We start from the raw sequence: 15059 nt of genomic DNA, 5'->3' as shown, positions 1-15059 counted from the left end.
CCGCCAACTCCCAGGCACCGCCACCGTCGCATTTCAAAATCGTCCCCATTGGCTCTACGGGAATGTCACACCCTTGGTAGGGACCTTAGCAGACGCACCTGGCCGGCGCCATTCTGATCTCTGCTGAAACCGCACTTTCGTTGCAGGAATAATTGCAACTAAAAACAAGATGCCACCAGTCGTGCACTGTAAATACTGAAAAATTGTATTGTTGATATTACTATGTTTAAAATTAAAAAAAAATAGGCGCCTGTAGGTAACATAAAGGCTATGGAGCCTTTACGAAACTCACCGCACGTAAGTGGCGGTGATCGTAAGAGAAAGCGGTGGCGGCGCGGCGGCTCACTTGTACGCGTACGCGAGTCAGCGCGTGCTATCAAAATGTTGGATTTTGCAATATTCGCAGTTTGTTTCGTCGTCTTCCTTGTGGCTCTTGTGCTGTACCTTTACCCTGTGAGTGGAATCTTTTGTGCAATTTCTTCATTGCGCCGATTGCGTGGTCGCATGTCAAAATGACGACATGCCCGTATGTTTGTTTTGATCACCACTGCCGAGCATAGTGGTTTAGCATCAATAAATAATGACGGCTGTGAAAGAACGGCTATTAGCACAAAGTTAAGTGCTCACCACTAATCGAAGCTGTATTTTCAGAGTTCCACGAAACAGACGACCATCCCTGGGCTTGCTCCGTCGGATACAAAGTAAAGTAACCGTTGTTATTGCGATCTGCTCCGGATCTTGAACCTTTGTTTCGGTTTTGCATGTTGGCACATCTATTGACTTTCTGCACGAACTGTAATCACTAACCTTTGATCTGCTCCCCGTCTTTTACAGAGAAGGCAATGTTGGTGACATCGTCCAAGCCGGAGGACTTCAGAATTTTCTCGTCTCCTTGCACAAAGAACACGGTCCTATTGCGTCTTTTTGGATTGGCACAAAACTGGTTGTCAGTATCGGCCAAGCAGAGTTGTTCAAAACACAGTCGCATGTTTTTGACAAGCCAGGTGAAGTTCGTTTATCAGTATGACTTACAGGCTCGTAGTGTTTCACAATATCATTTCGCCACGAATAGACCGGTACCTTAAAATTTTCTCTATAGCCCCAGCACAGCTTCGTTGGTTATGCCATTATCAATGTGATGTCACTACTGATGAGGAATAAAGACCATAGCCTCCTATATACTAGACACATACACCAAGATGAAGGCGATGTTCGAAAAATGAGCGTCCTGTAGGACGGAAACCCGGGGTAGCGATCGATACAGGCTAAGCGCCGACCGCGATGCAAACTGTGTGCAGCCACGTGTGACTTAAGGTAATCAAGGGACCTTACATGCAGCTACTGTTGACATCAGCAGTGGTGCCGCGTAGTGGTTCCGGAAGTTACGTCCCCCTTCTGCCTCCTGCGTTTCCGCTCTAAAAACTCGCTGACCATTCAGCTTGACTAGTCTTGCTATGCGCTCAGAGCGAGAGCGGCTCCCACTCTGACAGATCCTATCCGGATCGCGAGAGCGACCAGTCGAAGACACCATTAGAATACTGCTTCGCCCATACATACTTCATACTTTATGCCGCACACTCCTTCAGACTGACTTGCTCTGTCGTTTCAGCCGACTTGTTTGTGCTGTATCGTGAAGTGATGGGCACAGGCAGCATCTTCTTTGCAAATGGGGCAGAGGCACGGAAAAGACGCAGGCTTATCGATGATGTGCTGACAGGACAACGTCTTGACAAGTTCACGCTGCCCATAGAGAAGGTGAGACATGTTTTGCACTGAAATCAATTATTGATGAATAGTTAGCACCAACTAGCACAGTGCAATTATGATTTGCACTGTATTGTTTCTAGGGTTGAAACTCCATTGTTACCGCCAATTAAAATCCGGTTTAAACCATGTTTATTTACAGTTCATGTTTTTTCACTGGCATGTAATTTTGTAGTGCATCACTGTACAACTGTATAGAGTGAAGGAAGATGATATTTGGTGCTAAACCATAAATGATGCTTTATGTTAAAATAATTCTGATGCCTCTGTTTATGATTAGATTAGGGCTTTACGCTGCCTGCTGTGAGCAGCTGGTGTTCTTTCACAACGACTCCAGATTTCTATATAATTTGATTGTTTCAATTCACAGCTCTGCAGTGAAGTGGTTGCCCACTTGTGCAGCACTCCAGAGGATGAACACGTTCCTGTGTACCAGTACATGTACGCCCTCTGCATGAAAATCTCCACACGCCTGCTGTTTGGAGAGTACTTCTTCAACGACATGGAAGTGCTCAAATTTAGCAGAAACTTTGAAATGGTGAGAACCTTATCCTCACTGTAGTTATCTTTCATGCTCATTCTACTCTTCGTCTGCATCAGTTGCGGTGTGGGCAGGGCACTTTTATTTTTCTTTCTTTTTTTTTTTTAGCCCATTCTGACGTATGCGCGCATGAGTATTCAGTCAGACCTTGTGTAACTATGTAGACCTAGTTGCAAAGTGTATTTATTTATTATAGTATTTACAATTTTCGAACCATTCCACTTTGTAGCCTTGCCTGTGATACTTACTCTTGGGACTGTTTGGGTGATTGAGGACATTGTGTTTGCAATTTGTAGCTAAAATTCTGCACTGACCAAAAGTTTTGCTGTGTAGTAGTGTCCTCTCTTGACTTTATTCATGCATGTCTCAGCTAGCTGATGCTTACTGTTACTCACGCTTATTACTCACGGCAAACATGAAATCATGGTGTGCATATGGTAAGCCGAATGCCTCAAAAGAAAGTTTACCATGCAGCATATTTATACTGTATTTTTTTGTGTGTGTCTAGTTTATAAATTTTCTTTATCAGCAATGCATTTCGAAATATTTAAAGTCAAAAATACACATTTTTTAACCCGTAAAGTTGGCTTCCTGCAATGCACATTTTTAAATTAACGTCGCTGGGCGTAGCATTGTCGTGGAAGTCTAGTTAACTCCTTCTATGGCATTAAATAGACAAACAGCTTCTGTATTTACTGTATTAGAAATGTGAGCGACGCCATTTGAAACATGCACATTGCGGGAAGCCAACTTTATGAGCTAAAAAAGAAATGCATATTTTTGGCATTAAATGTTTCGAAATGCATTGCCAATAAAAAAATTTAAGAACTGGACTCAGCTTTTATGTTGACAGCCTTCAATTCCTTGATATAAGGTTGGCCCCTAAAATGAAGAGTAAAAAAGCTGATTAGTGAATTTTAGTTAATTAATCGTTTAATCACTGAGCTCTGTAACGTACATAATGTTCACTTTGCTGTACAATCCACCTGCACAGACTGCACCGACGTATCTCTTTCAGGGTATAAAAAAACGATCTGTAAACAGTTAAAAAAAACACCCGGTATAAGAGAAGCAATTAAAAGCGAGGAGAAGAAATGACTCTAGTGCAATGTTGCCACTTAATGCTAATTAAGCACCCCATAATTATTTTCCTTATGGCCTATCACCAAGTTCCACGTCATCTTCACTCTCCCCCTCTTTCCCTTTTCAGCCTGTTTTGACGCAGTGTGTAGGAACCCGTTCATCAAAACATTTTGCATGTTTTGATGCAAGGCAGCTTACATGTTTTGCATTTTCTCCTCGGCACTTTTTGTCCGCCAATTCCACAAATTAGGCCCAGCCAAAGGTGTCCACATGCCACAAAGGAATAGCTTATTTAGGCATTTGATGACACCCTTGTGTCACTTTCGGTGTGTGGGCTCTGGGCTTACGCCTTGTTATAAGGCAGTTAACTAATGGGCATAAGTGCCCAAGTACAGAGTTGTGACCAGGTAGATGGCATAAACTGCTTAGAAGTGGAAACACCACTGCATAAGATTGACATTTCATTCCGACAGGAAATGAAAGAGACATGTACCATCAGCAGGAGGGAGTGCATTTAGTTTTTCTCATATTCACCTGACAGTGTAGCTTTTGGTGAAGAGTCTCCATTAAGGGATGGGAAACCAATAATAAATGCATCTTTTAAGAACCGCCCGACGACCAGTGCTACTTTGTTAATACTGTTTTAAGTCTTGTCATGTGGTATAGTGGTGTATAAATGTACAGACTCAATAAAAGTTGCTTGTGCAAGGTAACTTGGAGCACTAGCTAGCATTAACACCAATCAGCTTCATCAGCTCTCTAAAGCAATGTCTGTAGCAAAGCCCTCTTGGCTCTTGTTCACCTCTCGCCTGTTTTGAAGGACTGAGAAACTGACCAGTATACCCACATTGCAGCAGCAAGCTCATATTATACCAATTTCTCTTTTTCAGCATAGAAGTTTGTCACTTTTTTTGCCTCAACCGCTTATTAAGGACGCCTGAGCTACTGAATATATCTCGTTCCGTACAGACAGTTCATTAAAAGTGGAACCAACTGTATTAAGGTACCACTAGCAAGAGTGTGGGCAGACATGCCACGTTTCCCAGTTGTGAACCGAGGATTAGTTTGCTATGATTGGCTTATATTGGGTGGTGAACAACAGTGCTTAGTCATGGTAGAGGGAAAAACACTAATGCTTGACACTGACTGAAAATCAAGGCTTCGTTTTTGTAGTTACATAAGAAAAAAAGAAGAGTTCTCAGAATTAAAGCAATAGGTAGAAGTAAGTCAGAAAAGGCAGCCCGACAGAATCATGTGATGAAATAGGGACGCACCATCTTAACTGAAACACGCTGCATGCCAATGGGCTTGACATCTATGTCATTATATGAAAAGTAGCTCATACAGTGAGCCACTGCATGTGGCACTGGGCAAGCATTCTATAGGTCTCCAAGGGATTGCTTTTTTGTTTAAATGTGTGACTTGCTATCGATAGCTGGAATTAATTTTGCAAAAAAGAAGTCTACCTATGTTTAGTGGACTATGGTGCACTGAGCCTGCAAAAAAGTGTGAGGTCTGATCAGTACTTGTTTCATTGGTTTTTGTTAGTATTCTACTACAAGGTCTCACCATTTTTACTTCCATTCTGTTCAGACGCCTGTGTGCTTTCTCTTTTTTACTGTCTACAGTGCATAAAAGAACTGGAGGAGATGGCTGGTGGCATGGTGCCTGACTCCAACAGCCCCAGAACCAAGAAGTATGAAGAATGTGAGCTTATGTTAAATGTGTTTGTTTATAGAAGCTGTTGTGAACATTGGTTAGGAACTGAACATTGTTAGAACGCTGTTGTAAAAAAACATAACTTTGAGCAAAAGAATGTGCAGCAGTGGTCACGTTTTAAAATTATTTAGTAAAAGCTTGTTGCACATTTCACTAGCCTTTACATTTTATTTACAGTGGCTTGGGTACAGTTAAAAAATGGAGGAAAAGTAGTCCTACACTTTTGCTGTTTGTCTGAGTCTAGAGATTGTGTCCAGTGCAGTGAGTGCTGCTAAAACCCAAAGGTGCTCAAGGTTTTAATGTCCTTTTTGAGATAAAACAGAGGTAGCCGGAATCGATCTTATGGAAGCAGTTTGAAACTTGGTTTACTGTATACACTTCTACTAACCATTCTGGGCTGCCAATGCTTCCAATATAATATGTTCAATAGGACAATATGCCTGCTTTGTTGGAACGTCAACATAGTGTCTTTGAAAAACAAGTCCTGATTTGATAAAACTGCACATGCTATCTTTGTAATGATTGGGTCTAGATTTCTAGTTTAAGATTACAGCAGGTGTGCCATTTTATGTGCAGCCATAAAGGAGATGAGAGCCCTGCTGGCTAAGGCTTTGGCCAAGTGCAAGGAAGGCGGTGAAGGGACACTGTTGGCAAGTGTGCTGAATGACTGCTCCGTGTCTCAGGAGCAAGCTGTGGATGACTGTGTCACATTCGCCATCAAGGGCTACTCCCTTGTGTCAGGTAAGGTGGTAGAAAAATCATTTCTTTGGTGGTGTTCTGATTGCTGCTTTTAGTCATATAAGTAAAGAGTATCACCTGTACTATTGTTCATCTGAGTCTTGTGTGTGGGCATTGCTTGTTTTTCTGTTCTTGAGAAACTCAAATTGTGTGAAAAATTTGCAAATTGAGCTTTATTTCTATGTTAGGATTGTTGATATTGATTGATCAAAGCCGTCTGCATTCTCAAATTCATTGGCTCAATTTTTTTTGTGCAGCCATGAAACTAAAACCAGAATCAGCTAGCTCAGTCTGCTTGGCTGCTGATGTGTGCATGGGTGCCAGCCATCAGCTGTAGATTAATTTCTGTGGGAGTATATTACATTTGCAGGCAACGATAAAAGAATCATAAGAAATGGGAAGACTTTTTTTCAAACCAAAAGCACAACCGTACAGGCTACCCAGATATGCATATTATAGCTTTGCGGTACAAAACTTAATTGAAATGAAATGAAAGGCAGGGCTTACATCCACCTTTGCAGTTGCCCATCCTGCCAGACAGACATGTACGAAAAGTTACATTTGCTTACTCCTCGAGACTTGTCTTTATCTGATCAGTAAAGCCTGGCTATAGAAATGGAAGTCTGTTGTAAACAGTTGTAATATGGTCAGCTTTCACAGGGAAGTTGGGAAAGGAAAGATAGATGCAGGGACACACATGGCTTTGGGTGTTCAAGGTACCCCAGGAACAGACCAAGATGAGAACCCAAGGCTTTCACGGAACCCTATTTGGGTACCCCTGGCTTTTAGTGAACAAAACTTGTTTCAGCTCGGCTTCATTTGGTAAGGCCCAGGTGTGAAAAAAAAAATGCCACTTGAAAAACCTTCTTTATTGTGAGACTGCATGATAAATATATTTCATTTTTAAGAGGTACAAATAAGCATTGCACAGACAGGAAAATGTTGCCTCGAGAATTTTCTTTCATTGATAACCTTTCATTGATAAGGTTTTATTTTTTCTTAACCATCACTAAGTGTAGACTTGTACATTGTGAAAATACTTCATGCTTCTAGCGATGACGTGGCTACTCTACTTCCTTGCAACACATCCTGAGCTTCAGGACACCATTGCTAAGGAAGTAAAACAGACCTTGGACAAAGCAGATGGCCTGACCCGTGAACGCATTTCAAGCGTAAAGTGAGTTTCTTGCATCTGTCAGAAGTCTGTTCCAGCATCTCTTGTGACAAGGATAGTTATCATTAGCACTTTCTGCAACAGACGCCATTTGTATTGTCATATGAGATCTGTGCCCATACCTGGTGGTTCCGTTGCTACTCGCCCTTGCCACCTCATGCTCTAGCTGCCGTCGGTTAATTTCTATTTTATGGCAACAGCTATTTGTGGTGCAGCCGTCAAAGTCATTATTAGCATCTGCCATGGTGATGGTAGTCACAGTGGGGCCTCGTCCTGTTAAAAGCTGCAACAGAGGAGTTCAAATGCGAGTGTACTGCACTGCTTGTCCTCAGGTGCTTAACAAACGCTGCATTCATTCCTACAAAGGCTTGGTCTGCATTCTGACAATATATGAATATGGCGAATTTTCTGCGATGATTGTGCAAGACCTCCGCACCTTTCACTCTCATGCACTTTATGCATTATTGCTTCACAAATTTTTTTTTTTTGCACCTACCTTGTGACTCGTTCTTCCTTAACAAATAAATTACATATTGGAAGGATAATCGAACAAAAGGCAGAATGGGGGAGGGGGAGTCTAGCAAATAATTTGTATATTCAAGCAAGCCTGTAGATAATTTGACGTGATCTTTGAGGGACGACTTTCACTTGCTACCTTTTTACTGAGGACAGATATTTAGAAGAAAACTAAGGTGGGTTATAGGTTCAATGTTAAGAAAGGTAAAACAGCACTAGGATATGAACGAGAAAAAGACAAAGAGTGATGTTGACTAGCAACCAAAAGTTTATTATGAGCACTACGAAATAAAAGGGGAGGAGATCGTGAGAGGAAGGAACATGGAACAGGGAAAAGTTATAAACAAATGTAACTAAGAAAGCACCTATTTAGCTTCCATGTTGCTTAATTAAAACATTACAGCTCAAGGCAGCAGCTTTTGAATTCATTGCTATTGCTCTTTATTAATGTAACTGTCTTGCCTATATAGCTAAAGTCAAAGTGAAAGCATCTATGCTCCTTTGTTGAGCAGCCCTGTACAGCAGTTTTGGATGCTTTTCTTTCTTTGTGTTCTGTGCAAAGAAGCACGTGTGTGCTGATCTCGCCGATTGAATTGGCCTGAGAATTATGCAATTTGGGGTTTAAAATTGAAGCCCTGCCAGAAGCTTTTCAGCCAACCTTCACACCCAACAGGTCACTGCAAAATGCCATCAAGGAGACTCTGCGTACTGCTACCATTGAGCCATGGGCAGCTCGCTGTCAGGACGTTGACATTGAAATAGCCGGACACATCATTCCCAAAAAGGTAAGCTACTGAGGTAGCCACGTTGCACATAGTGTGAAGAGGTTTTGTAATGAGGTGAGCTCTCTTCCTGGCTGACATGCACTTGCTCATTGGCCTAGTTTTTATGCACTGCTTGTATGTTGTACTTGTTCATTTTTAAGCTAATATTTTGAAATCAGCTGTTTTGTTGTCACTCCTTGTTGCTTATCAAAAACCTCAATTCCCCACAGAAATTTATAGAGCCAGCATTGCATTCTCCATGAATGCTGGTGGTAGTGCCTGTTCTGAGAGGGGTGTAGCGTAGTAGTTGTAGGCAGCAAGCATCCTGTCAAGGCAAAGGCGCAGTACTGCAATTGCACTTATATGTTAGCTATGTTAGCTTATGAGATTGGGCTGATCGGATATCCTATTGTCTTGAGGGTCGTTGCCACTGCTTTATTCTCTGCAAAGAACTTATTGTCCCACTTCCGTAAAAATTCCTTCCATAAGGTGCCCATCGTGTATCCCTCTTTCCTCTCCTGTGCAAGTTGTACGATCACTGCTGCTAACAAAACACCGGTATGCTCACACAAACTGACTGTAGTTTATAACATAGGACCTCTAGGCTTCAAACTGAAGGCAATAATTAAGTCTTTGACCGCATGCTCACACTATTTTTATTTTATGGCTGCTTGTGTGCTGGCCCACCTTTGAAAGCACTGCTCTGGCTCTCATTACACGGTAAAAGCGGTCAAGTTGCACAAATTTTAATGTGATAGCTTTAAAGACCCCGTTGTCGACATTGTCGGCATTGTGAGCGATAAATAGGGTGGTGTAGGGTGGCCCAGGCAGCCACCCCCGAAGAAGCAACCTAGGTGGGCAACCTTGGTCATGTGACCTTGTGAGTTATCACAACCTACCCACCAGATTGTGAGAAAACTAACCACGCTAGCAGGTGGCAGTTAAATTAATGGATGATCGCGAGAGGTTGCTCGGGAAGAGCAACTTGGGTCGCACAAGACCCACCGGTGGCAGCACCTGCCATCGCAGGGTAGTGGTGCATATGAGGACTTCCAGGGACTTATGAATGTTAAGTTGAGAATAACCAGTTCCGTATATATGGGCATTAACTCATTAACACTATCGCGTCATGTCGTCCCCTTAAGTGTCCCCTCCAATTTTTTGTCCAATGGCTGAGAGATATTGGCAGAAGGCTTGAATACTGTCCAGTAATTCATGTCGTTGACTGACTCTGCCCATCAGGTAGCATGTTCCCAATAAACAAGGCTACCTGCTGCAGGCGTTATTCTTTTTCTCTCTATTCTCTTTGGGAGCTCTTCTACCGACTATGTAAACTTCCACAGCCTGTGGCCCACTGTCAAAACCATTGTTGAGTTCTCTATATGTGTACACTTTACTGTGTTGGTTATTTAGCTTCTCACATTTGTCTTGGCTGGAAAGGTAGAATGTGCAAATCTTTTGGACACTTTCCAATAGTCACAAATTGAAATTAAATGTCCATACAGGCACGTTTGTGCTTTTATTTTATCAGTTCAGTTTACTGCGCCTCAACACTGCAGGCCATCAAGAAAAGTGCTGTCTTCTGCTCGGGGGACTTAGTTGTGTGCAGTTTGTGATCCAAGCAGTATTGCATTTTATACTTTGCATTCTTTATCTCACATGTTAAAGCTGCTCTGCGACCTATGAGTTGCTCTGTAGTTGAGGGCTCTAGATACATTTCGACCACCTGGGGTTCTTCAGCATGCGTTCAAGTCTTAGCACATGAAAAATACATACATAATAACATTTGAGTGAATACTTTGCACAGAAGTTCAACTGGTGTGCATGTACTCAATTGGAAGCGGTTGAAATTCATACAATAACACTTTTGCAAGGTGTCACCATTATGAACAGATGCGGCCATTATCATTGATTGATGCGGATGTATAGGCATGTCATGCTGATTCGTTTTTTTCTACGCGTCATGCTGTTACATGGCGACAGCTGTTGATTGGTATTGATTGGGGTACACATATGCATAGTGTGGTCTCAGAAAAGCCAGCACCCTGGCGATGCACCAGTGTGTGCCATGCATCCACAGGGGCCCTTTACTTTTGATCGTGATAGTTCTCACCTTATAATAAGTGACGAGCTAATATTAAGAACAAAAATGAAAGATATTGTTGCCTAGTCTTGTGTATATATTTCTACAAGTCCCATGTTAGTACTCCCTTCTTTTTGTAAATGCATATTGTAGGATCTGACTTTGTGTGAAATACTGACAACGTGGTCATTTTCTTCACAGACTCCTGTGATACAAGCTCTGGGAGTTGTCTTGCACGAAGAAGAAAAGTGGAAGGTGCCACAAAGGTACAAAAAGCATGCTTCCCTGTTTTTGTTGCTAGTTTTATTTTGCTTTTGGGGCCAAACACCAACGTGCTCCTCAGGACTTTGTCTCTGTAATCTGCTCTCAGGCAGCCTTCAGAGAGCTACACAGTCCAGCTACATTGTGCCAACAGAATTCACAGGTGACTGTTGTTCCTGTTGCACGTGGTCTGTAAGATTTCGGAACATGGTGTTCTAAAGCTAACACATAAGAAATGACAGATGCTTTTTCACTGCAGTGGAAATATGTGTTCATCAATGGCAGATTAATAGTGTAGTTATCTAGAGATAATTGATAAGAAAGCAGAAGAGAAAACAACCACATGTCGTGGTGGGATCCAAATCCACGATCTCCGAATTTCGTGTCCGGTGCTCTACCAACTGAGCTGCGATGACGGCTGCCCAGTCGGGGGTATTTGTGTGTAGTGTAACCGAAACTTGAGAAAAAAAAAAACTTCTTTATGCTCCTTGGTTTAGGTGATTGTTGGCTCCGTCATGTTGAAATCTGATTGGTTTTAATAAGATCCCGCATGGTTCCAGTCTTTTTTGTAACATGGATGAGTGTTGTGCTTTCGGGGCGACATGAAAATTAAAACTATTTTTGTTATTCATACATGAAATGTAACCAAACGTTGGTACAGTTGCAGAACTTTTTATGCTACTTTCAGCTGGGTGGTATAGTTCTTGAGTAATTACAATTAACACCCTCATAAAGTTATCCATGGTGCGTTAAATAATTAAGGAGAAACTGCACAAGATTTGGATGTCTGCATGTTTGCACTATAGTGCGTGCAATAAAGCTTTGTCTTTTTTAATGTCTAGCACTTTTAAAAATAAAAGTTAAAATCTTCCATGTGTATCTACACGACCACATTTTTACAAAAATCAATTCCAAAAAATATCAAAGGTATTTATCGTCATCATCATGGTGAATACCTTTGATATTTTTTGGAATTGGTTTTTGTTAATAAATAAATAAAAATAGAGTAATTAATATCTTTATTGCACTGTTCAATGTCATACGAGTTGTGCACAACAAACACAATCATTCTGCTATCATTGTTTAGAAAATGCCGCAGGGTTGAGTTGCAGCAACTGCGTGAAAAGGGAAAGCTGAAAAAATCAGCCTTGCAGTTTATTCCGGCAGTTGCATTGCCTCATATGTTATTACTTTTGGGCAGAGAAATGCAGCATTGCAACCTTCGGAGGATTTGATGTTCTGATCTCTCCTCTTCATAGTGATATTAAGATGGTAGTGCCTGATTGTTGGAAACACGCGGAATTCGCAGTGCATCAACATCATCAGAGGCACTATTCATACACAGCTTTCGATGACTACACATCAGAAAAAAAAGGTCATTTGCAAAGTTTGTATATTGCATACTTCCTTGTAATTTTTCGTCACAGGACAGATGAAGACCCAGGGGTTAAGAGAAAAAATTAATTGAAAAATGGAAATTTTGATCAAATTGGCCATTTTATCTGCTGTGTCCCCTCTTAATTACCTGGAGACAGGTTCACCCAAGGAGTGCAATCTGCCAATCATTTCCTGTTGGCGTCACGATACATTTAGCCCAGCATGCCCTGTGCCTTTCAGGTTTGATGCCTCCCGCTTTGAAGGTGCCCCTCAAGACCAGCTGGCCTTCTGCCCCTTTGGCTTTGCGGGCAAGCGGCAGTGCCCGGGTCAGGACCTGGCTCTCCTGGTGATGGGCGTGTTCCTGGCCACACTGTGCCCCAAGCTGAAGCTGCAGCTTGTACCAGACCAAATTGTCACTCCAACGTCGGCAGTGATAACGCGTCCGCAAGACGAAGTCTGGGTCACACTCAAGAAGAGGCTCTCGAGCTAGCCTGGCCAACTATGATTTTGTAAACTGTGAGGAGAGCTGTGGTACCTGATGTGGCAAGAGTGAATTGTTGGAAATGATGTGGAGGCAAGTGCACAGGAAAGCAGCTGGCTAGATGGCAAGTGCGATTGGTGGTGGTGGTCACGTCTTTGTTCCACTGCACAAAGGGGCAAAACCTTGTGGCCCCGTACTTGCTGCCGTTTTTTGCTTCTGATGATGTGCCTGGGGAAAGTGGTTGGAGACGGGCTGAAGTGAAGGGAAGGAGCGCACGGTAGGTGAGCCTCTGTGGGGCAGGAGTCGTGTCAGGGGGGCTCGTTCTTGTTTTTGACTAATGGCTATTCCTGGTAATCGGTATTTGCTGCCACTCTTGGTACTGGTGTGTTTAGGTCTGAATACTTCCTTCAAATGTAGAGCCAAAAGTTGGGGTCATGTCAAGGCTCTACTGGTGATACGGCTACTTGGCAGAAATTTTGCACGGTATGTGCGGTGCAAACCGACTTTTACATATAGCGCGGATGTCCAAGAGAGGGGTTTTGTTCTTGATGTTGAGCTTACTAATAGCTGTTCAGTCATGCTCATAGCATGCATCACCGGGTGTGGAATGCACCCAGAACCTGCAGCCTTAGCAGTGTTCAGTACTCGAAAGTGGAATTGCTGACAGCTAGGAGGTGAGACCACAAACACTCTTCACAGTATTGTGTTCTCTTCGTACATCCCTGTCTTGCAGTGGTACACTTGTGTGCACACTCTTCACAGTATTGTGTTCTCTTCGTACATCCCTGTCTTGCAGTGGTACACTTGTGTGCACTCTGTAAAAAAAAAACATTTTGCCGACTGTCATGGAAAATTTTTCACATAAGATGCAAGTTTGCCAGATATAATTTCTTGCTGTTGGCAAATTGTATCATGAATAAAGAATGCACTTTAAAAAAAAGCTTCGTTGTTAAAGCAGTTACATTTCTACAGAAAATACATGTGGCACTTTTGAATTTCATAAATGCCATTTTGTATTGGCTTGGACTGGTCAATCGTTTGTTCATTGATCATACCATTGATTCCACAACTGCTCTCTCATTGTATACAAGTCAGCTTGCAGTTGAAGTGCCTTGGAAAGGAAGAGTATTAGAAATAAGCGGGGAGCCGAAACCGACAACTTTTTCTGGAAATGGAGCGGAAGCTCCGGAGCCAAAAGAAGGCCTCCGTTCCTACGCAGCGGAATATAGTCCCCGCTTGCAATTATTTTTCTATTCAACCATAGCATATTGTCAATATATATTATTTAAGTCATACTTCTAAGACAGCTACGAACTTTCAACATTATAAAGTCAAGGAAAAAAAGGTTTCTTCATTACAACAAATTTGCTAGGCATGTCTTGTTACAAGAAGTTTCCATAGATGGTGCCAGCTACACCAGCGACAGAGGACAAGCTGTCGTGCAGAAAGCAACATGCCAAATTCACCTTTGTACGACGGCCGTACTGTTTGGCGGAGTGGCACAGTAACTGACTCCACTTCTGCAGCTTTCCCTTCTTTGCCAGGAAAGGCTGTTGTCAAGAATGGGCGTGGCGATATAGTTGTGAGAGTAATTAGTAATCACCATGCTGCCACAACTTCCGCAGTTACAAATCATAACACACCAAGTTTGAATGAAAAACCTTATGCAATCAGGTGCACACATTCTGAATGCATTAATACCCTTGCTTTCACAAAGCAGAAGAAACACTTGCACACTGTTGGTGTACTTCTCTTACAGACCTTTACAAAGACAGATCTATGCATACTTTCACAGTGAATGCCAAGTGCTGCGGTCACAATGGAAAGCTGGAGCGATGAACTGCTTTAATTGCAGCACAACGGAACGGGGACAGACAGAACATATAGAGAGCACTGAACTCACAACTAAGATTTTATTTAATGCAAACATATTGTTATGAGCTGCTTATGCAAACAAACAAAAGAAATTGCTCCACTGTCATCGCATGTTAATGAACAACAGTGTGCACCACAGGCACTGCCAAGCTCCACAGTCCCATCTCCCTCAAAAAAGAGAAACTGGGGAAAAAGATACAAGATGCAGTTATCAGGTGCTTCCTAACGGAGTGGTTACTGAAGGACCACCCTAGGTGCTGATCCACACTGCACTTTTGATGTACATTAGAGAGCCGACATAGACTAACATCACTCCCACATGGAGTTGATCAGTTCGACCCTGCCCTGCCATCTGCTAGCCATTGAAGGTAGCTTGGTAGAGTGGCTGCCCTGGACAGGCGGCGTTCTCAGGTGAGAGCACCATACCATGACGAATTTTTCAACTGCAAAGATTCTGAGAAAGCTGTATTGCAGCTGTATGGCAGCACTCAGTTGGATGATAATGGGCAATTATTCCCTTGATTACATCAGGGCAATTTACTTCTTGTTGCGCATAGTTGGAATAGTTAATGCATAAACTTGACACTGTATAGCTGCTACTTGTTCATGGCTGCTTTTGTTGCCTTGTTCAATGACTTTCAAATTTTTTCGGCAGTCTGTATGTGTTAGCACTGTGAGAGCAG

At 42.4% G+C, this 15059-nt stretch overlaps 1 protein-coding gene across 1 annotated transcript; it reads left to right on the top strand.

Moving 5' to 3' along the window:
* Positions 1 to 294: 294 nt before the first annotated feature.
* On the top strand, positions 295 to 13441 carry LOC144125492 (cytochrome P450 20A1-like). The gene is made up of 12 exons (XM_077658928.1): positions 295 to 453; positions 652 to 701; positions 835 to 1004; positions 1610 to 1755; positions 2135 to 2302; positions 5017 to 5095; positions 5684 to 5848; positions 6899 to 7022; positions 8209 to 8320; positions 10584 to 10648; positions 12261 to 13236; positions 13298 to 13441. Exons 1-11 carry the CDS (start codon positions 382 to 384, stop codon positions 12508 to 12510), a joined length of 1401 nt encoding a protein of 466 aa, XP_077515054.1. The 5' UTR covers positions 295 to 381; the 3' UTR covers positions 12511 to 13236; positions 13298 to 13441.
* Positions 13442 to 15059: the final 1618 nt, after the last annotated feature.

This window comes from Amblyomma americanum, chromosome 3 (assembly GCF_052857255.1).
Source record: "Amblyomma americanum isolate KBUSLIRL-KWMA chromosome 3, ASM5285725v1, whole genome shotgun sequence".
NCBI lineage: Eukaryota > Metazoa > Arthropoda > Arachnida > Ixodida > Ixodidae > Amblyomma > Amblyomma americanum.
This window is presented reverse-complemented; position numbering and strand designations above follow the sequence as displayed.